The sequence below is a fragment of the Lygodium microphyllum genome, chromosome 28 (genome assembly GCF_053477565.2).
Source record: "Lygodium microphyllum isolate KBCC chromosome 28, Lygodium_microphyllum_v1.1.10, whole genome shotgun sequence".
In the NCBI taxonomy this organism is placed as follows: Eukaryota; Viridiplantae; Streptophyta; class Polypodiopsida; order Schizaeales; family Lygodiaceae; genus Lygodium; species Lygodium microphyllum.
Window position 1 is genome coordinate 30,081,701 of NC_141162.1, and position 22,149 is coordinate 30,103,849.

The following is a 22,149-nucleotide window of genomic DNA, read 5'->3' on the forward strand; positions in this document are numbered from 1 at the left end:
CCCAGTCCCATGGCACTCACCGTCGTAGGTAGCAGGCTTTAGCATGCACCGAAGACGTGGGCGACAAGGACGTCTATGGTTGCTTGGAGGATTTTTGGTGGTGGGAAAATGAAGGTCGTTGGGGCCACGTTGTTGGCATGGGTGGCTGGTGGTAGGGTGGTTGGAGTTGGGGGTAGTTCTATTTGTTGCTGGGAATTGCGCTAGGGGCTAGTACAGTTGGTGGTTTGTGGGGATTCTGCACAGGCCAATTGTTTGGTGGGCTTGCATGATAGGAATGGTCAAGAGGTCAGAATTGAGTGATGATGAAGAGCTGATGCTGCATTTGATGGAGTCTTTAGTACCTGCGATTGAAAACCTCTCATATGTGGTCTCTCCCTGGGGGTAGTGCTAGTCTTCTTATCATGCACAAGACGTAGTTTGATTAGTTTGGGAGACAGGTCGCGAACTCTAAGCAAGCTGAGAGTATTGTCCGGCACTTGAGGACCCAAACTGCGTATATATTTTGGTACAGATATTATGTGAGTGCTCATGCATACTTAGATAGTATGTAGTTAGAAGACTGCAGGTTTGGTTCCTCATAACAATGTGTGGATGAAGCAAAGTTGTCCATGTTGAGGAGAAGTACACATGAAGGTGTATGAGACATTCTTTGCATTGTGACAGCACGATGTAGCATAATTGAACACATTGACACCAAACTTTCGGTAGCTGGTAGCTACTGGGCTTGCTCGACAAGGATGGTGTACTATTCATGGCCATTCATGCAGTGCTTACCACGATCGATTGCAATGGTATTAAGGCGGAGTGCAAAAAGAAATCGTACAAATGGGTTAGGGTGACAGGTCTAACCATAGGTGAGACAAGCTCCCCAGGTATGTCCTACCCTTGATATGCCTTGAACAATTGTGGGGGATGTGTAGAGGGCTAGGGGGCTAGGGACGGAGCTAGCCAACCAAGGTCACTAGGTGTACCTAATTTGAGGACCCCTAGGTACCGTGGTGTGATTATGAGTGCTTTTTTCTTTCTTTTCTTTTCTTTTTTCTTTTTCTTTTTTTTTCTTCTTTTCTTTTCTTTTCCACTGTTTTAAAAAAAAACATGAGTATAACCATTGCAATACATTGAGACTATCAGCCTTTCAATTGGATCGAAAAATGTCGAGATTCAAAGGCTATGAAACTAGATATTACAACGATGATTGTGTCCCAGCCTCGTTGCTAGAGGAACACTTAGATGGGAAGATACACTGGAGATTTTGCAAAACCTCTTTGTAACGTGCGATATTGGTATAATTGAGATAAGAGCTGCCGTGAGTACCAGGTGTAGAGTTTGACCTAGAAAGAGAAAGTGGCAATTGATCATGCTTTGGGCCATGCGATGTGGGTGATTGGCAAGGGTGATTTTCACTTTCAGTGGTGTGGCTTCGTCATGGCTCTTTATGAGGTTGGTGGTCTCGCAATGACTTGGGCATTGAACACTTTCGTACAAAGACCTGTGTCATCCTGCATCCACTTGACACTTCGTGAGAGTATATGCAAGTCATATGCATCAATTATAATGACAGGTGCAACACAAAAAGATATTACTTTATCAAAATCCTATGGTACTGACTGCGATGCATATCATCAGCACTTGTTAAAGACGTGACATGTATTAGTAGTCGGTAAAGGAAGTTTGTACAGTTGGGGAGCTTGCCCCTTTAACCACTTAAGGACAAAAAGTTATGACAAGACGGCATTTGGCAAGCAGCTTATTCAACATAGGGCCTATTCCATTTATATGAGGTGGGGTGAATTTGGGTGATCAGATGACTAGGGCTATGCCGGTGGTGGGCTCCTGTCAGGCTGGGCAGGGAAGATATCGACTTGGACCCGAATGGTGTAGTCCTTGGCCGCAGCTGTTTCAAGAATGCTTTTAAATAATTCGTCAAATTTCCTCTTGTTTCTAGTTGCCTTCTCCTCTTTCGATCACCTGGATTTGAGTGTTACTTTTCTTGTATACATGTGTTTGTATTTTTCTTCTCTTCCTACTTTTTTTGAATTGCTCACAAAGACCTGGTGTCTTTCTAGTTGTGCTCGCAAATCTTCCCAACACTCTTATCAACATTGATGTAAATAATAGGGGTGGAGGACACCTTAAGCCCTTCCTTAAACATTTGAGGTAGAGGGGGAGGGGGGTTCTCCCCTAAAGCTTTGAGGTTTCGTGAGGCATAGTTCTTGGAATATATGTACTTGGGTTAAGTTCGTGGAAAGTTATCTCTACAAGGGTAGGCTTGGTGGATCCTTCAATTCAAGACTTTGAGGTTCTCAAGATTAATGGATTTTTGTTTAAGCAAAGTTTGATTTTGCAACTATACATGTGTTAATATAGACCAAAGATGCAACAATTCTAGAATCCACATCTGCAAATATTTTATGATTTGCTTTTTGAGTGATTCGTCGATATAGTGTTTGGGAAGATCTCTCTCTCTCTCTCTCTCTCTCTCTCTCTCTCTCTCTCTCTCTCTCTCTCTCTCTCTCTCTCTCTCTCTCTCTCTCTCTCCATGTCTCAATTTCTCTCTCTCATTTAGTTTTCTCCTTCTTCTTCTTCTTCTTCCTCTCTCCTCTCTCTCTCTCTCTCTCTCTCTCTCCATGTCTCAATTTCTCTCTCTCATTTAGTTTTCTCCTTCTTCTTCTTCTTCTTCCTCTCTCTCTCTCTCTCTCTCTCTCTCTTCTATGTGTGTGTGTGTGTGTGTGTTTTCTATTTTTAGTTTCTCTTATGTTCAAATTTTCTACCTTATTTCACTTGCCCATTCAAGCCTCATTTCACAACTTTCACTTCTAGTAATAAGCATGTATGCCATGCCAACCACACCATAGACACCATCTCATTAGCCGTTATATGCCCTTATGCCCATGAGCTTATCCGTCCACATATCGTTGTTGAGAAACCTTTCACCCGCGGGTTGCGTTTTTGCGTTTAGGGTTTGCAGCCCCAAAAAGGGGTGCCATCCTAAATTGACTGTGGCTATGTATAGGCCACTCTCTCATTCATTCCTTATGGCTGATTCATTCTCTCATTCATTCCTTATGGCTGATTCATTCAATCTATCACCTCTTCTCTCTAGCGTCTCCACTACCCTCACACCCCTTTAGGAGGACATTGTGGTCCGTGGTTGTCTTCATCATCTTCCTTGTGCTACTTCACCCTTGATCCCTTGTATCACATTCACTCCATGATTCAAAACTTCATCATTCCATTCATCAGAGTTTCTTCTCTCTTCTCTTCTCCTCTCCATGTTTGCCAAATTCACTCCATGTTCCTCCTCGGCAAACCCTACTATTTCACTGGTACGTCATCTTTTGACATTGTATAAGAGCTAGATCTGCTCAAACAATGGCAAAGATCCTCCACTTGAGTGACGATAAAGACCGGTGGTGAGTTCGGCATCCACTTCTTCTTCTTCTTCTACTGCATCAAAATCTCATTTTGGCAGATTTTAGGTGTTCTCAGCTTGTTTCCCACACCCCTTTCATGGAGAACATTGCAGTCTCAGTTCTCCCTTTGCTATCATCTATAGTCTGGAACCTATTTCCAGCCTTCCACCCGCAGTTTACACAGGAGAGGAACTATTGTTGATCACTCTCCATTTAGAAAATAGTCTCATTTTTGCAGATTTCAGGTATTTTAGGTTGCTGCCACGCCTTGGACGTGGAGGACATTGCGGTCCAAGCTGGCCATTGCTATCTACAATAGCCTAGCACCTATTCCCATCCTAATTGGGCTGGTGATGTGGATCATTAAAGATCCACAACAGGTTATTATTTTACCTTGGGTGTTGGTGTTATTTCATGAAGCAATAAGAAGCAACCTACGATCGCCCTCTCTTCGACTGAGGCAGAGTATCGAGTGGTGTCTTCTACTACATGTGAGGCAGTGTTGCTTTGCAGTCTCCTAGAGGAGCTTCGCTATTTGCCGTGCCGGTAGGTCATGCTATTCTACAGTGTGACAATTAGAGTTGCATTGCTACATTGCCTTGGCCAGGAATCCTATGTTTCATGCTCGAATGAAGCATATTGAGATCTAGTATCATTTCATTTGGAAGAAGATTCTAGATGAGACCATTTCCATGGTCTATTGCAAGACGGAGGATAATCTTGCATATTTGTTTACAAAGGTGCTTCCCAAGGCTTTAGTTCTACAGCACTCTAGATCCCTTAGCCTTCTGCCATGTCAAGGTCATTCCCTAGACACGGGGAACAAGTCCTTTAGAGCACATGGAGGATTGATTGGCGCTACAACCTCTTGGAGATCATTCCAATGCCAGCAATAGTCTTCTCCCACCTATTTTCGTGTACAAAGGCTACCACAACTCGCGGTTCTGCACTATGCTCCATCGAGAGATAGTGATTGTTTGATATCATCTCCTCATCAGTCCAGTCCTTCAAGAGACCGTGGCTGCTCGACTCCTTTCTCTTCTTTCGCTTCTTGGTTCACCCCATTGAGAAGCAGCCAACCATTGTTGCCCACTCATTGCTTAGTCTGAGCCCCACCCTTCACCCTTACCTACTCAAGTTCAAGAGACTACCTCTAGGAATTCTTCACCACCCCATATACCTTCTTCGACATGATTGGTGGCACTTTCTTCATCCTCAGACATTTCGGAGTCCATGAGATCCATGTGTTTTTGGATTCCCTATCTACCTAAGAGGGGGATTCAGAGGGGGACTATTTGCCCTTCGAGGGGGCATCTACATCTATTGTGACTTCAGAGGGGGCTCCTATTCCTCCAGTTTCACAGGGGGTCCCCACCCATCACTCGGTCCTTCTCCCACCTTGGCGGAGGCCTTTTATCTTCTTCTTCTTCTACCCTTGGTGTTAAAAGACATGGATCTAAAGCATGGCTATGGCAGCTCGTAGGCATAGACTGAACTCATGATGACATTGACGAAGGGCTGAAGTCAACTGCTACACAAGTGAATTAGGTTCCAAGATGGCAACTTGGACTCATAAACACAATCTTGTGTAGGACTAACAAAGACAAGACACTTAACTGAAAGTACAAAGCATCATGCCATTGTATTCATTCCATTTTAAAAGTGGTAGTCAAGTACAATGCTTCATAGTTGTTGGATGGGTACAGTTTTCCCTCTCTGTGCATATGGGATTCCTACAGCCTACATGTCTTCAATCCAAGCTGCCTCATACAAAGAGGCTACATTAGGTGTGATTACAAATATCTCAACACCCCTCCTCAATCACAACCAGAAAGTACAAAGTGTGTAGAGGCTTTAGTGAAAGCAACACCTGCAAAGTGTGGGCACACCATAAACATAGCAAAACACTAGAGGCTATCGTAGAAAAAAGCTAAGTGTGGGTACCACAAACATGATAGACATCCAGAGGCTATAGCAGGGGCCTTATAGAGGCTGTAGTATAAGGCTACATGAGGAGTTTACAAGCTTATGATAGAGACATTTGGGCTAGATATTACAAGGCTGTAACGTGTCCACCTGTTCCCTTTTAGGACACGTCTTAGCAATTCATTGAAAAGAGAGTCTAGAAAGCTCCGCCCGGCACTCCCATGGAATGTTATGGGATTTGCGATCTAGGACTTTTCGCGTCTGCTACGTAGCGGAAGTATTCCAACCGTTCCCACTTAGGACCGTGAATCAGGGCTTCCCCTAATGGTCATTTTCCTAAACGATACCTAGCCTCGAACCCCAAGCGAACTACTTTACGCAGAAATACCAGGGACGAAGCGGATTCGTGCTGGACTTGGTTCAAGGAGAATGGGAAATGAGAGGGATACAAGGCTCAACCTCTCTGCCCATAAGGCATAGTCCCATTTCGTTTTCCTAAAATAGTATAAATCGGGATTTTTGTTGTTACCTAAATTCTAGGTCAGCGTCCTCACTGTTCATTTCCTTTGAGAAGAGCTCCTTGCTGTCCATTACGATTGAGAAAAGTTCTTGGCCAACCGGGACCACCCATCCGTAAGACGGACCCATGGCCACATCCACCGCACTTTCCTCAAGGTTTCTTTAGTTGTCTAATTACCTACCACATTTAGTTGGACATGCAACAAGCAGCTTCCTTAGTTAGCCCGGTTCCTTCACGTAATCTTAGCACTTGACATAGAAAAGCAGTGTCAAACAAGTTTCTTTTCAACAGGTTATCATATTTATCTTTGGAATACATTCATAAGTCCAGCCCACAGGCTTATCCATAATCCGCCCTAAGGCAATCCATAATCCGCCCGAAGGCTATCCAACAATCCACAGGGATCATTAATCCAAGATTCCGCCCATAGACTAGTATGCGGGCCTTGAGATCTAATCCCGAGTCACGTTGGCCTCTTATGCAGGGCCCGAAAGGCAAGGGATTTACGGCCAGAGCCCCCTGGTACCCAAGCGTCCTCCTGCTCCAAGTAGCGCTCAACGGAGAGACCTCACACAGCGGGTTCGGTCCACGTTCCCGGCACGGCTAACAACCCCCTTGGTTAGGGTCAGGCAGACAGTCGGGGGTAACTGAGGTTGCCTCTCCCTTCACGCCTTCAACCTGAAGCATTAAATATCATTCCATCCTTTGGTTCCTTGAGCAAACATGCAAATAGTGCTTTCTAAACTGTTACAAGCACAATCAATTCCAATGGTCGTTTATTTGGCCAAGTGCTAAAAGGAGTGAATCCTTCTTTCCGAATGCATCCAGCATTTGATCCGGGATCAATTGCGACTTGGAAAGATTCCCAAGGGTTTGTTTCTTAACCCTTATGTCCTTGGGTTAGGGCCATGCCCTGTTAACCCAACTTAACCAATACCTCAGGTTTCATACATTAACAATAAATCCTAGTGACCATGTCACTCCAAATTGTTGACTGATCCTTTGCTTCCAAGCAAATACCTAATTCCCTTATCTTGGTAATTTCTCCCAAGAAAGGTGTTGTAGTAGGACAGCTACTCATCCCCTTGCAAGTTAAACTTGTGCAAGAATCTTCCAATCTCATTCCAAGGAATTGGCAACTCTCTTGTGATCAAACCACAAGATCATGCGACATTGCACCTGTTGCACAAGTGTCACGTCTATTCCAAGGGGATCGTTTCACCCATTGAACTGTGTTTTCTGGTCAGGGAATTATGATTAGATAAGAAATAGGGTTTAGGGTGTATTCTTCTTTCCCAATCCCAATCCTAATTGCACTAGGCGGACAAGGTCCTAGGGATTCCAAACTCAAACTGAGTTTTAACATTTGATCCTTAGGGTAAAAAAACCCTAGATCGTTTCTTGCAAGGGCGTCCAATTGTCCCTACATTCCATGAATGTGGGCAAGACCTTTGGGTATGAGGGTTTCGACTTGGCAACAAGTGCGAAACTAGGTCAAGTCCTTAACGTGCTAAACCTTAGTTAGCACTTGGAGTATTTATTGTATCGGTTTTGCCATCCTATGCGAAACCTTTGTGGTTTAGGTGATTTAGGTAATCCAGTTTACTTGTCTTGTGACAAGGCCAAACCATTCCTAGAGATGTTAACTTGATCTAAAAGGGGAAAAACTAGTTGCATTACGTCACAATTCATGTAAGCACGTGATTCATTGCCTCTACGTACGACTAGATTCACAATCCCTAACTTTTCTTGTTAAGATCAAAGCACATGTTAAATTACGGCATAATTTCCATTGATCCTACTAGGACTTGCATTCACAAATCATGCCACTAAGCTTTTAAGATTTTACGCTTAAATGAACCATGCAGCCTTTCCCTAAATACGACTCCTGATGAATGAAATTCTTTCGTACGATGAATGTGCATTATGCAACCTTTCCTAACTACTACGTAGATAAATGAGATTCATTCCAATTTAAGCTAAAGTTAACCTACTTCATGCAACCCTTAGAATCTTTTCCATTGCTATTTCCTACGGCTGATAACGACTTCCTTAATGAATCATTACAAAGAAGATTTGTCTAAAAATGCGACATGCGATTTAATCTTTCCATGCCTAATCAAAGGTGTACTTTAATAATTTCGACCTTGTAAAGCTAGGCAATAGCCGTTCTAGACCGTCACTTTGAAATGCACAAAAGGCAACTTGCTAATAAGGTCCTAAAATGCATAGACACCTTATGTTTTTTTCCGTTCATTCCATTGAAGATACCAATGACCAATCTTCATATCGTGAGTTATTTCTAGTCAAATAGCCAATTTATTTCAATCACATTTAGCTAGGTGGATTTGACAAGCATAAGTGCATCCTAGTCCATGAAATAACCATGCATAATTGCAATACTTCTACGTGAAATCAAAAATAGGAAGAAAACCTGGACTTGTGGGTTCGGCAAAATGTCCACATGAATACTAGGAGATGAACCTCTTGCAAGCGCGCCTTGTGACTTTTTAGGGGCCATTGTAGACGTGATTTCGGCTTCTGGTTTGTCTTTGTGGTTTACGAACTTACTCGCCTTGGTTCACAGCCTTAAGATCTTTGCTCGTCTCCCTCGTACGAGGAGATCCCCTTTGAAGTACGGATCCTTGACAGAAGTACCAACTTGCGGAATTCGGCTTATGAAAGGCCTTAGGGTTTTCTTTTTTCCAAAAAAAGAGGGGTTCGCGAAAGCGTTATTGTGAATGGGCCTTGTGGAAATGGAGGCTTGAGAGTTCTTTTTCTTCTTCTCTTAAAATTCTAGGGCTAGGAATGGTTTTATGGGGGCCTTGTGGGAAAGGGAGGCTTAAGAACTTCTTCTTCCTCTCAAAAAACCCTAGCTAGGAATGGACTTATTGGGGGATCTAGTGGGAAGGGGTGTTAAGGAAGCCCCTCTTCTTCTCTACAAAGACCCGTGGATAGGGATGGGCTTGTGGGTGATTGGTGGGAAGGAGATTTAGGGAAGCTCCCTTAGGAGCTTCCTAAAAGAAGCTTCTAAGAGCTTCTGACTCAGACAACAGCCACAAATTAACGTGGAAGGAGATGACGTCGTTTAGGTGGAAGGAAGAAAGGTGGTCTTGACTGGAGAATGGCGGTGGTCTGATGGCCAATGGCATCCTGGCGGCGATAATTGGCAGCCTGCAGCAGGCACAACGGCGTCTTCCTCCTCCTACGGCGACGACAACAGCTCTAAGCCTCAACAGCCCCTCTCTCCCTTCATTACCCCCCTAGGGGGGTTTTTATAGGCCAAGGGGGGGAGAGGGGACCTCCCCCACGTGGGCTATGCATGCAGCCCATGACTCCCCCTTGGTTACCACCTCTCCCACCTAGCCATCCCATTCCCTCAGCCACGCATCGACTGGGGAAAATTAGTAAAAAAATTTGTAATAAATTGCACCTTATTCACTTAACCTCCTCCCAAGAGAGAGTTTCCCCGCGGTTTATGAGGTTTTTGAACCCCGTTCCCGGTTTGCCAATGTAGAGGCCTTGATTCTCGCATACGGTTTACAGGTTACACTGCTGGTAATTTCAATACTAAGAATAACCTTTGCATGAGTTTCATGCAGTGTGCGGGAAGTCGGTCTAGTAATATTTTTAAGTGGAAATATTATATTCTCTCCCCCTTGGAGGAATCGAGATGTCCTCATCTAGAGATAAACTGGGGATATTGTTGGATGAGAGTGCTTTCATCCATCCAAGTGGCATCCTCCTAGGGATAATCTTTCCACTGGACGAGGCATTCTCTCAAGGTTCTGGATCTCAGTTGTCTCTCCCTAACATCTAAGATCCTATCAAGCCGTAGCTCAAGGACTCCTTGGCTAGGCATTACAACTTTTTGGTCATCAAGTACATGGCTAGGATTAGGTACATACTTCTTCAATAGGCTGATATGAAATACATTATGAACCTTTAGGTTCTCAGGGAGTTGCAGTCTATAAGCGTTGGGCCTAGGCACTTGAGGATCTTGTATGGTCCACAATACCTTGGACTTAGCTTCTTGCAATCTCCTAAGGATAGGGAACTCTTCTTTGGGCATACGGGAATGAAGACCATATCTCCTTCCTCGAAGGTTCTATCTTGATGCTTCAAATCTGCATATGCCTTCTATCTATCCTTGGCGGCTTGGATATCCTTTCTAATTGACTTCATTTGGTCATCCATCTCTTCTAGCATTTGCCTTGAAGCTTCAACCCTGAAGATTGGATCTAAGAAGTTTAGGGGACTTTGACAGTCATGCCCATACAATGCTTGGAAAGGGGTCATCTGAATGCTTTGTTGGTACAAAGCATTGTAGGCAAATTCAACCAAAGGCAAGTATTGAATCCACATTTTTGGTTCACGGTAGCAGTGTGCCCTTAGCATATCCTCGATGACTTGATTGACTCGCTCCATTTGACCATCAGTTTGGGGATGGTAGGCTATACTAAAACAGAGTTGAGTCCCAATAGCTTCAAAGATAGCTCTCCAGAAGTGTGATGTGAAGAGAGAATCACGATCACTAATGACTCTTCTGGGCAACCCATGTAGCTTGAGTATCTCCTTGATAAACAACCTTGCAATGTCTGAGGCTTTATAGTTTGTCTTAACAGGAATAATGTGTGCAACCTTAGTAAGCATATCAACCACAACCATGATGGAGTTGTATCCTCCCTGAACTTGGGATACACCAACAACAAAGTCCATATTGATGAATTTCCATTTCATTTGGGGAATGTCAAGTGGTTGCAACTTTCCCGGATTTTTGACATGTTTGGTCTTAATACGTTGACAAGATAAACACTCGGTGACATATTTGAGAACCTCACCTTTAAGCCTCTCCCAATAGTAGCTCTTCCTACTACATTGAGAGTCTTGGCATAGCTAGGATATCTTGAGAAAGGGGAATCATGAGCTTCCCACAGTATCTTCTACTTGAGTGGCTGGCTTGCCGGTATGCATAATCTCATTTTATAGTAGACAAGTCCACTATTGATAGAGAATTCATGATACTTAGCCTGTAGCTTTTGATCTTGATCCTTGATAGGTATCTTCCTTAGCATCTTTTGATAGGCTAGATCTTGACATGCTTCTTCTCTAGCTAGCTCAATTATTGGGTTATTTGGCATGGATACCTTTGTGGCTAGAGATCTAGCTGTTGATGGATTTTACAAGATTAGAGAATTAACGAATGCCTTGCGACGACTGAGTGCATCGACAACTACATTCTCCTTTCCAGGTCAGTATTTGATTTCAAAATCATACTCCTACAGCACTTCAATCCACTGACGTTGCCTCATGTTGAGCTCGTTCTGGGTAAAGATCCACTTGAGACTTTTATGATCCATCACTAGAGTAAACTTGTTACCCAACAGGTAGTGTCTCCAAAGCTTTAGAGCATGGATGACAGCTAACAGTTCTAGATCATGGGTAGCATAATTCTTCTCATGGCTCTTCAGTTTCCTTGAAGAGTATGCCACAGGATGACCTTCTTGCATGAGCACACATCCTAAGGCAAGCGTGCTAGCATCAGTTACTACTTCGAACTCCTTGCTGAGGTCCGAAAGTTTCAAGATAGGTGCTGATACCAAACTTTGCTTTAATCTATCAAAGCTAGATTATTCAGCAGTTGACCATGCAATGGATATTTACTTCTTCAGTAAATCCGTTAGAGGTGCTGCAATCAAAGCATAGTTTTTTATGAAGACCCTATACCATCCTGTCAATCCAAGAAAACTGTGTATTTCTTTGACAGTTGTTGGTATTGGCCATTCTAGAACATCTCTGACTTTGGTCGGATCCACTGAGATTCCTTCCGCTGATACGACGAATCCCAAATATTCAATCTGACATTTGAAGAATGCACACTTCTTCATCTTAGCATAGAGCTTGTGTGCCCTCATTGTCTCAAGGACAATCCGAAACTAGGGTTCATGATATTCTTCTTATTTAGAATAGACTAAGGTGTCATCAAAGAATACGAGTACGAAGTCATCAAGATATGGCCTAAAGATATCCTGCATTAACTTGTTGAAGGTGGCACGTGTATTTGTCAGCCCGAATGACATGACTAGGAACTCAAAGTGTCCATATCTTGTGTTGAAGGCCATCTTTGGGATATCTTCTTCCTTGATCCTTATCTAATAGTAACCTGACCTGAGATCAATCTTGGAGAAAATCTTTGCATCCTGAAGATGGTCAAGAAGCTCATCTATTCTAGGAATAGGGTACTTTTTCTTAACAGTTGATTGATTCAACCCTCTGTAATCAATACACAGTCGAAGCGTTCCATCTTTCTTCTTCTGGAACAGCACTGAAGCTCCCCATGGTGAACTGCTAGGACTGATGTAGCCCTGATCCAACAGTTGTTTGAGTTGCTCCTTCAACTTAATTGCTTCCCGAATGGACATTCTATAAGGCCTCTTTGCAATTGGTACAGCTCTTGGCACTAGCTTGACCTCATGATCAACTTCCCTTTGAGGTGAAAGTTCTGTTAGCTCTTCAGGAAATACGTCCGCGTACTCCTTTAGCCATGAAGGTTCTTCACTAGACTCATGCTTCTAATCTATCTTATTGAGCTTAATCAAGTAGACAGGTAGTCCCTTTCTAACTCCCTTCACAATCTGAGATGCTTTAGCCAATTGAATTTTCGGCTTTCCAACCTCTCCTTGAGTTGTGACCAATTCCCCTTCAAATTTTTGAAAGGAAACTTGGCCCTTTCCATAATGAATGTGGGCATCCTTAGGTTTAAGCCAATCCATTCCGAGTAAACACTCATGGATACCTAGGTTCATGACCCTGAATTTGATCGAAGTCAACTTTCCTCCCAGAAAGAATTCCACCTTAGCAGTTTGCCTAGTACAAGTGACCTCACGACCATTTGCTAATTCCACAAGCAAGGTAGGTGCTTCTACTGTGGCTGTTCCTAATCTTCTTGCACAAGCTGGTGAGATAAAGGAATGCGTACTGTCATAATCAATCAAGGTTTTGAAACCTTTACCTTGATAGTCCGATGGTATCTGAATTACCGAAAACTGGTGATTCGGGCCTTTCTTGTGAAGGGCAACATGGGCTGTCGCCCTTTCAAACTCTGCTTCCATGGTCGAATCTTCTTCTTTGCACAATTCCATGTTGTCAACACAAGCGGTTCTTCCTCTGTCTTGGGTGGTGACTCCTTGGCCACGGGCGGTTCCTTGGAAAGGAGCTTGACGTTGTCCTCCGCCAAGCTTGGGACATTGCCTTTTGAAATGATCAGGCTCGTTGCAATGGAAACAACGGAGATTTCGGCCATTGCTTTGGGTAGGGACAAAGTTGTTGACATTATTGGTCCTTGCTTTCTTTCTTTGTCCCCACTTTTGACCTTGAACTCTCTTCGCTTGGGGCCTATATGCTCCTCTGTTCTGGTCATTATAAGACCAAGTCTTGTTACTTCTTGGCCTAGCCTGCACCTCCTAAATTATAGGCGCAGCTCAAATGAGTGCGTCTTGTAGATCTGTTGGGCGCATAGATTCGAGGTGGGTATTCACATGTGGATTTAAACCGGCATAAAATTTTGACACCTGCTGTGTCATATCCATATGTGGTGCATACTTCAGAAGTGAGACAAATTTTGAGTAGTATGCATCAAGAGTGAGACCCAGTTGTTTCAGCTCGTAGAACTCATTCATTTTTTGCATGCGATACGTAGGTGGTAAGTATCTTCCTTGTACAACTTTCTTCAACTTTTCCCAAGTAACGGATCCTTCCGAGATCCCTTGATCTCTGCACCATTGCTTCCACCAAAGCCTCGCTTCGCCGGTGAGCTTCAGCTTGGCGAGCATAGCCTAGTTAGTGAGTGCAATATTGACCGCTTCAAAGTAATCTTCCATGGACTCTATCCAAATCTCAACATCCTCTTGGACAGTCCTACCTTTCCCGTCAAATTCTAGCGGCTTGATTTGCTTGAGAAGAAACTTCTTCTCTTGAATCACGGCCGTACTTGATGTTGGGGATGGATTGGGAACCTGCACCTGGGGTTGTGCTTGGATAGAGGATTTTTAACATTACAACTTGCTAATCGTTATGGTTATATTTCATACCCAATTCATCTTTCAGCCAAGAATCTAGCCACTTAACTTTTTATCAATTCTCGTAGATAAAACAACATTGATAAAAGAAGTCTTATTTCATTTATATGGGCATAGCCCTCTCAGAGTACAATATTTCTTGGGATGATAGAGCAACTGTTACATTAGTTCGAGGAGAGTAATGTTGTGTTACATTTAGCCATGGAAACTTGATAATAGTATGGTTTCAGGTCATGGATCTTCAAGAATCGATAAGTCATTAGAAGATTAGGGTATCCTTTCCTTTGGTACCCATTATTCTCATAGCGTCCCAACACCTTGATCCTGTCGGCGGGGATTATGCAGGTCACTTCCTTATATACATATGAGTTCAGCTCGACCCTCCTACATTCGACATGTAAAGCTGTGTTTACGTGAGCTTCAACAAAAATGAATAGCTTCACGATCTTCAGGTCCTCCAACCACTTGATCCTCTTTAGGTTGGTTCGAAGATACGCAAATCGATGGGCAGCTATGTAGTAGATTCCTAAGTCATCCATCCACCTCTGTTCCAAGTACAAAGGCGATGGATTATAAATACAGTCTAGGATGTTTATCATATCGATCCTTTGTCGATAATCCAAAGAATGCATCACGGTCATAAACATGACTCGGAACACTAAGAACCTGTTCCATGCTTCATAATTTTCCAAGACGGCATCGAAAGTAAGGAAATGTTCTTAATAGAAACATTTGATTTACTTCTTCTTATTAAGATTTCTTATAAAAACAAATCCTTCGTTGGCTCGCTCTGATACCAACTGTAACATGTCCACCTGTTCCCTTTTAGAACATGTCTTAGCAGTCCATCGAAAAGAGAGTCTAGAAAGCTCCTCTTGGCTCTCCCATGGAATGTTACGGGGTTTGCGATCTAGGACTTTTCGCATCTGCTACGTAACGGAAGTATTCCGACCGTTCCCACTTAAGACCGCGACCTGAATCAAGGCTTTTCCTAATGGTCATTTTTCTAAATGGCACCCAGTGTCGAATCCCAAGCGAACTACTTTACGCAAAAACGCCAGGGATGAAGCGGATTCGTACTGCACTTGGTTCAAGGAGAATGGGAAAGGAGGGATACAAGGCTCGACCTCTGCCCATAAGACATAGTTCCATTCTGTTTCCCTAAAATAGCATAAATCAGGATTTTTGTTATTACCTAAACTCTAGGTCAGCGCCCTCGCTGTTCATTTCCTTTGAGAAGAGCTCCTTGTTGTCCATTACGATTGAGAAAAGTTCTCGGCCAACCGGGACCACCCATCCATAGGATGGACCCATGGCCACATCCACCGCACTTTCCTCAAGGTTGCTTTAGTTGTCTAATTACCTACCACATTTAGTTAGACATGCAATAAGCAGCTTCCATAATTAGCCCGTTAGACACCGGTTCCTTCACGTAATCTTAACACTTGACATAGAAAAGCGATATCAAACAAGTTTCTTTTCAATAGGTTATCATATTTATCTTTGGAATATATTCATAAGTCCAGCCCGCAGGCTTATTCATAATCCCGTCCGAAGGCAATCCATAATCCACCCGAAGGGTATCCAGCAATCCACAGGGATCACTAATCCAAGATTCCACCCATAGACTAGTATGTGGGCCTTGAGATCCAACCCCGAGTCACGTTGGCCTCTCATGCAAGGCCCGGAAGGCGAGGGATTTACGGCCAGAGCCCCCCTTGCACCCAAGCGTCCTCCTGCTCCAAGTAGCACTCAACAAAGAGACCTCACGCAACGGGTTCGGTCCACATTCCCGGCGCGGCTAACAACCCCCTTGGTTAGGGTCAGGCAGACAGTCGGGGATAACTGAGGCTGCCTCTCCCTTCAGGCCTTCAACTTGAAGCATTAAATATCTTTCCATCCTTTAGTTCCTTGAGCAAGCAATGCAAATAGTGCTTTCTAAACTGTTACAAGCACAATCAATTCCAATGGTCGTTTATTTGGCCAACTGCTAAGGAGTGAATCCTTCCCGAATGCATCCAGTATTCGATCCGAGATCAATTGCGACTTGGAAAGATCCCCAAGGGTTTGTTTGTTAACCCTTATGTCCTTGGGTTAGGGCCACGCCCTGTTAACCCAACTTAACCAATACCTTAGGTTTCATACATTAACAATAAATCCTGACGACCATGTCGCTCCAAATTGTTGACTTATCCTTTGCTTCCAAGCAAATACCTAATTCCCTTATCTTGGCAATTTCTCCCAAGAAAGGTGATGTAGCAGGACAGCTACTCATCCTCTTGCAAGTTAAACTTGTGCAAGAATCCACCAATCTCATTCCAAGGAATTGACAACTCTCTTGTGATCAAACCACAAGATCATGCGACATTGCACTTGTTGCACAAGTGTTGCATCTATTCCAAGGGGATTGTTTGATCCATTGAACGGCGTTTTCTGATCAGGGAATTATGATTAGACGAGAAACAGGGTTTAGGGTGTATTCTTCTTTCCCAATCCCAATCCTAATTGCACTAGGTCGACAAGGTCCTAGGGATTCCAAACTCAAACTGAGTTTTAACACTTGATCCTTAGGGTAAAAAAACCCTAGATCATTTCTTGCAAGGGCATCCAATTGTCCCTACATTCCATGAATGTGGGCAGGACCTTTGGGTATGAGGGTTTCAACTTGGCAACAAGTGCGAAACTAGGTCAAGTCCTTAACATACTAAACCTTAGTTAGCACTTGGAGTATTTATTGTATCGATTTCGCCATCCTATGCGAAACCTTTGCGGTTTAGGTGATTTAGGTAATCCAATTTACTTGTCTTGCGACAAGGCCGAACCATTCCTAGAGATGTTAACTTGATCTAAAAGGGGAAAAACTAGTTGCATTACGTCACAATTCACGTAAGCACGCGATTCATTGCCTCTACGTACGACTAGATTCACAATCCCTAACTTTTCTTGTTAAGACCAAAGCACATGTTAAATTACGGCATAATTTCCATTGATCCTACTAGGACTTGCATTCACGAATCATGCCACTAAGCTTTTAAGATTTTGCGCTTAAATGAACCATGCAACATTTCCCTAAATCCGACTCCTCATGAATGAAATTCTTTCATACGATGAATGTGCATTATGCAACTTTTCCTAACTACTACGTAGATAAATGAGATTCGTTCCAATTTAAGGTAGAGTTAACCTACTTCATGCGACCCTTAGAATCTTTTCCATGCTTTACTATTTCCTATGGCTGATAACGACTTCTTTAATGAATCATTACAAAGAAGATGTGTCTAAAAATGCGACATGCGATTTAATCTTTCCATGCCTAATCCAAGGTGTACTTTAATAATTTCAACCTTGTAAAGCTAGGCAATAGGCATTCTAGACTGTCACTTTGAAATGCACAAAAGGCAACTTACTAATAAGGTCCTAAAATGCATAGACACCTTATGTTTTTTTTATGTTCATTCCATTGAAGGTACCAATGACCAATCTTCATATCGTGAGTTACTTCTAGCAAATTTCAAATAGCCAATTTATTTCAATCGCATTTAGCTAGGTGGATTTGACAAGCATAAGTGCATTCTAGTCCATGAAATAACCATGCATAATTGCAATACGCAAGCGTGCCTTGTGACTTTTTAGAAACCATTGTATACGTGATTTCAGCTTCTGGTTTGCCTTCGAGGTTTACGAACTTACTCGCCTTGGTTCGCAACCTTAAGATCTTTGCTCATCTCCCTCGTACGCGGAGATCCCCTTTGAAGTATGGATCCTTAACAAAAGTACCGACTTGCAGAATTTGGCTTATGGAAGGCCTTAGGGTTTGGAGCTTGCGCCTTCTTATTTTCAGAAAAAAAGGGGTTCGCGAAAGTGTCATTGTGAATGGGCCTTGCGGAAATGGAGGCTTGAGAGTTCTTTTTCTTCTTCTCTTAAAATTCTAGGGCTAGGAATGATTTTATGGGGGCCTTGCGGGAAAGGGAGGCTTAAGAACTTCTTCCTCCTCTTAAAAAACCCTAGCTAGGAATGGACTTATTGGGGAATCTAGTGGGAAGGGGTGTTAAGGAAGCCCCTCTTCTTCTCTACAAAGACCCGTGGGTAGGGATGGACTTGTGGTGGGTGATTGGTGGAAAGGGGGCATAGGGAAGCCCCCTTAGAAGCTTCTAGGAGCTTCTGACTCAGACAGTAGCCACGAATTAATGTGGAACTACATGAGGTCGTTCGAATGGAAGGAAGAAAGGTGGTCTTGACTGGAGAATGGCGACGGGGTCTGATGGCCAATGGCGGCCTGGCGGGGCGATAATCAGCGGCCTTCGACAGGCACAACGGCGTCTTCCTCCTACGGCGACGAGAACAACTCTAAGCCTCACGTAGTCCCTCTCTCCCTTCGTTACCCCCCTAGGGGGATTTTTATAGGTCAAGGGGGGGAGAGGGGACCTCCCTCACGTGGACTATGCATGTAGCCCACGACTCCCCCTTGGTTACCACCTCTCCCACCTAGCCATCCCCTTCCCTCAGCCACGCATCAACTGGGGGAAAGTTTTGTAAAAAATTTGCAATAAATTGTACCTTATCCACTTAACCTCCTCCCAAGAGGGAGTTTCCCCGTGGTTTATGTGGTTTTTTGAACCTCGGTCCCAGTTTGCTAATGCGGAGGCCTTGATTCTCGTGTACGGTTTTTAGGTTACACTGCTGGTAATTCCAATACTGAGAATAACCTTTGCATGAGTTTCATGCGGTGTGCGGGAAGTCGATTTAGTAATATTTTTAAGTGGAAATATTACATTCTCTCCCCTTTGGAGGAATCGAGATGTCCTCATCTCAAGATGAACTCGGGATATTGTTGGATGAGAGTACTTTCATCCATCCAAGTGGCATCTTCCTCAGTATACATCTTCTTGGGGAGGCTGAGGCTACCACATGGCACCCGCCCCCAACTTCCCCTTAACTAATAGTAAAGATGTTATGTCTTGCTGGAAGCTACCCACAATCGGATTGAAACATCTTAAAAACTTGGCCATGAACTGTTTTTTTACGATCAAGAGATAGTGAGAAATGCAAGCTCACCAAAGTTGCATGGACAAATTATACACAACCTGGAGAAGTAGAAAGCCTTGGACTTCCAAACCTAACCAAATTGGCAAAAAGAAATTAGGGTCTTCACTGCGCATCAGAAATTGTCAAGTTCCAACAATTGTTCAAACCAACATGGAAATAAATCTTGGGGTTTCTACGGAAACATGCATTATTCCAGACCAAGAAGCAATATAAAATAGACTACAAGATGACCCATCAAGAACCCTGCAAATCTTTTCTAAATCAGTCTCTTGATTCGAAATCAGTCATATGATACCACCCAATTCACCAGCCAACGGAAGTGATACCGATAGCCATGATATGCATATTATGAAAATTCGATTGAGCTCCTATTTTTCATGCACCAGGTTAACTACCAACAATGATTGGTCGTGAGTGCTCTATGTAAGAAAGAGAGAAAGAAGACTAGAAAGTCGATCACAATCAAAGGGGAGAAAAACAAGGGAAAGAAGGAAAAGAAAGGCAAGAACAATCTAAAATCAACATGGAAAGTAGCTCTCTAGTAGATTTTCAACTGCAACTCAGATCGACTTTTGATCACAAATTTTGAGCAATGTATGGTCCATCTCTACCCAAAAAAGGAGAAGGTAAACGAGTCACTGGTTCGGGCAGCCGGCTACATGCAGGAGAACTTGTTCAAGACTCCTGAGTACTCTTCAGATTTTCCGCGAATGAAGGCCACAAGCCAAGAAACCCTTGTACAAAACTCTCACAAGCACGATAGCCAATTTAGCCGTTATCAACCTGCTGTAAGGACGCTCGGGGTGAGCAGGGAGATATCGAGAGGGTCGTGGGCGTAGAGATCGGACGAGAAGAAACGAGCACAGGTAGTCTTGAGGAGGGCAAAAACAACATCTATGCTTCCAGGCTTCTTGCTTGGATACCATGTGGCCTCACCTTCTGTATCGGAGATGGGTGGTCGGACAGCCGCGGGCTCTCCCCATCCCAAATCGCCGGCTTCGTAAACCGGAAAGCGGCTGGCATTACGGAGGCGAAACAGATTGATGGGTACGTGCGAGAGGTCCGGGTTCTCCACCTCTGTGATAAACCTCTTGATGGAGTAATCGTCCACCTCGCGAATGGTCTGCCGGATGCGCGCAGCAGTGCCACCCAGGCTCTCTTCTTTGATGTCCTTCACCGTGCCGACCGTGAAGAACCCGGCTATCGCATTGCCACAGAAAGCCGAAGTGAGCGGTGGAACAATGCGATGCCTTATATCCAGCAGGTGGAGAAACTGGACGGGCGCTCTGTCGTCAAATCCTCTCGCCATTATGTACCTTTTCCATAAATATGCAGACAGGACTTGATAGGTCGAGAAGGAGATGTCGGGAGAGGCTAACCCAGAGCTGCTGTTTATATCTGCGGAGCTGCACGCTTTCTTCAGTGTTTCTAGCATCTCTTTGCGGAAATGAACGACGACCTGAAGGAGTGGATTCTGAGGATCAGAGGCGTCGAAGCTGTAAGAGAAGGAGTCATCAGGGCAGGGCGCGATGTCCGGCTTGGGAGGGGCGGACTTGAGCGGGAACTTGTTGTGCATGACAGTGTCTGGCCTAAGAAGAGCGCGGTAATGCAGAGGTTGAAGAGTGAAGCGCTCGCCACGGCAGGCTTGGGCCAATGTTTGGATAAACGTCCAGAAAGCAAACCCGTCTGCCACAGAGTGCTGGTTAGCAATACCCACGGTGAGGCCCCCGGGGAAGACGGTTAACTACAGACACGAATGGAGTACGGCGTCAGGAGAAGATAGGTATTGAGACACACAGAGCCTCTCTCTCTCTCTCTCTCTCTCTCTCTCTCTCTCTCTGTACCTAGCATCTGATATACCTGCACGGCCGTTAGGGGAACGCCCACGTGGTCGCTTCGAGGGAGATCGTCCATGGGAACAAGCTGGCGGAAGAAGGGGCGAGGGAGGAAGTTATCGGAGGCGAGGTCGGAGTAGGAGACGCTATCGCAGCGCGCCAGGATGAGTTCCACCCCGGCATCATTGCAGTCGAGAACGAGACGCCCGCTGTCTTCGTCGAGAGCCAGTCGGCCAGCGAATGGATAGTAGGCTACCAGCGTAGTGGCGAGGCCCTGTCGCAGAGATGCGAAGGCACTAGCAGGGTTCACGTGGTCGTCAGGGTAGAATAGAATCGTCCGGGAGGGCTTGCTGTACTTCATGAGCATGTCTGTGGCGCACAGATACATGCGGTGCTGCAGAGTGGGCTGCGATGGCTTCACCACACACGCCTCCTCCACTGTTATCTGCAGCCCCATGCCTCGTTTGTAGCTGCTTCGTGTTGTGATAATCCCACTTGAAAATCGGAGCCTTTCCTATTTCTCGCTATTGCAAAACAGGGATTCGGTCTGGTAGCTGGGAGAAGATCAACCGAACTCGTGGACTGTTAAAAAGGCTGTAAAAGCAGGTTTGACCAGCACGGCCGTATCACGTGCCTTATCGACGCATTACTCGTGAATTGCGAATCGCCTCCTCGTGCTCGATTAATAAATTGCATGTAAGGTGAAGGGGCTAATATAGTGACGCCGCCAAAAGGAAAACGCATCCAACTCCAATTGAGTAATTTTGGTTAAAGGGTTGGCGGTATAGTGATCAAGCATGGGTTGAGTTCCTAGCGTGTGTGAGTTTGATTTCTACGACACGCTTTCCCCTAACATTGCCAAATTGACATGCATTACAAAGCGACAATTTTGCAGAAAAGATGTAGCTTTTTGAGCTACTTAACATTACAAATAACATCCATCTCTCATCTCTTTCTTTATCGATTGTTGTCAATGCAACTATGGCATTAGTAGTCATCATTGATTGTTTAGATAAATAAATCTCAAAACATATGTAACTTAGCTTGAAGATCTATACAATCCACTATTTAGGTTGACTCGATTCTCTCTCCTTCCTTAAGAAATTTGAAAGTTTATGTAAGAAGTTTGTATGATGATAATAGCTCCTTGCACTCATAGAATAGTTTCATGTAAAGTTTTCGTCCTAATGTAGTGTATATTGTGATAAATCTATACATCACCTGCAACATTTGTGACACATCAACTAAAGTTCAATTAGAGCTTTTCATAAACTTATAAAAAAACTTGGTAGCTAGATCTTTTCTCATCAAGCTCTCTAAAGACCATCAAA

General features: G+C 44.0%; 1 protein-coding gene across 1 annotated transcript; it reads right to left on the reverse strand.

The window, feature by feature from the left end:
* Positions 1–19,156: 19,156 nt before the first annotated feature.
* LOC148011302 (hydroxycinnamoyltransferase-like) lies at positions 19,157–21,381 on the reverse strand. Its single transcript, XM_087670861.1, has 2 exons — positions 20,844–21,381; positions 19,157–20,727 (listed from the first exon to the last, which is right to left on the reverse strand). The coding sequence occupies exons 1-2, from the start codon at positions 21,273–21,275 to the stop codon at positions 19,762–19,764; spliced, it is 1,398 nt and encodes a 465-aa protein (XP_087526987.1). The 5' UTR covers positions 21,276–21,381; the 3' UTR covers positions 19,157–19,761.
* Positions 21,382–22,149: the final 768 nt, after the last annotated feature.

Bases quoted from the DNA above. Each gene is read 5' to 3' on its own strand.
- LOC148011302 (XM_087670861.1), bottom strand. From the start codon at position 21,275: ATGGGGCTGCAGATAACAGTGGAGGAGGCGTGTGTGGTGAAGCCATCG. The intron at 20,728-20,843 runs GTATATCAGATG...TCGTGTCTGTAG, and splicing joins TTCCCCTAACGGCCGTGCAG to TTAACCGTCTTCCCCGGGGG.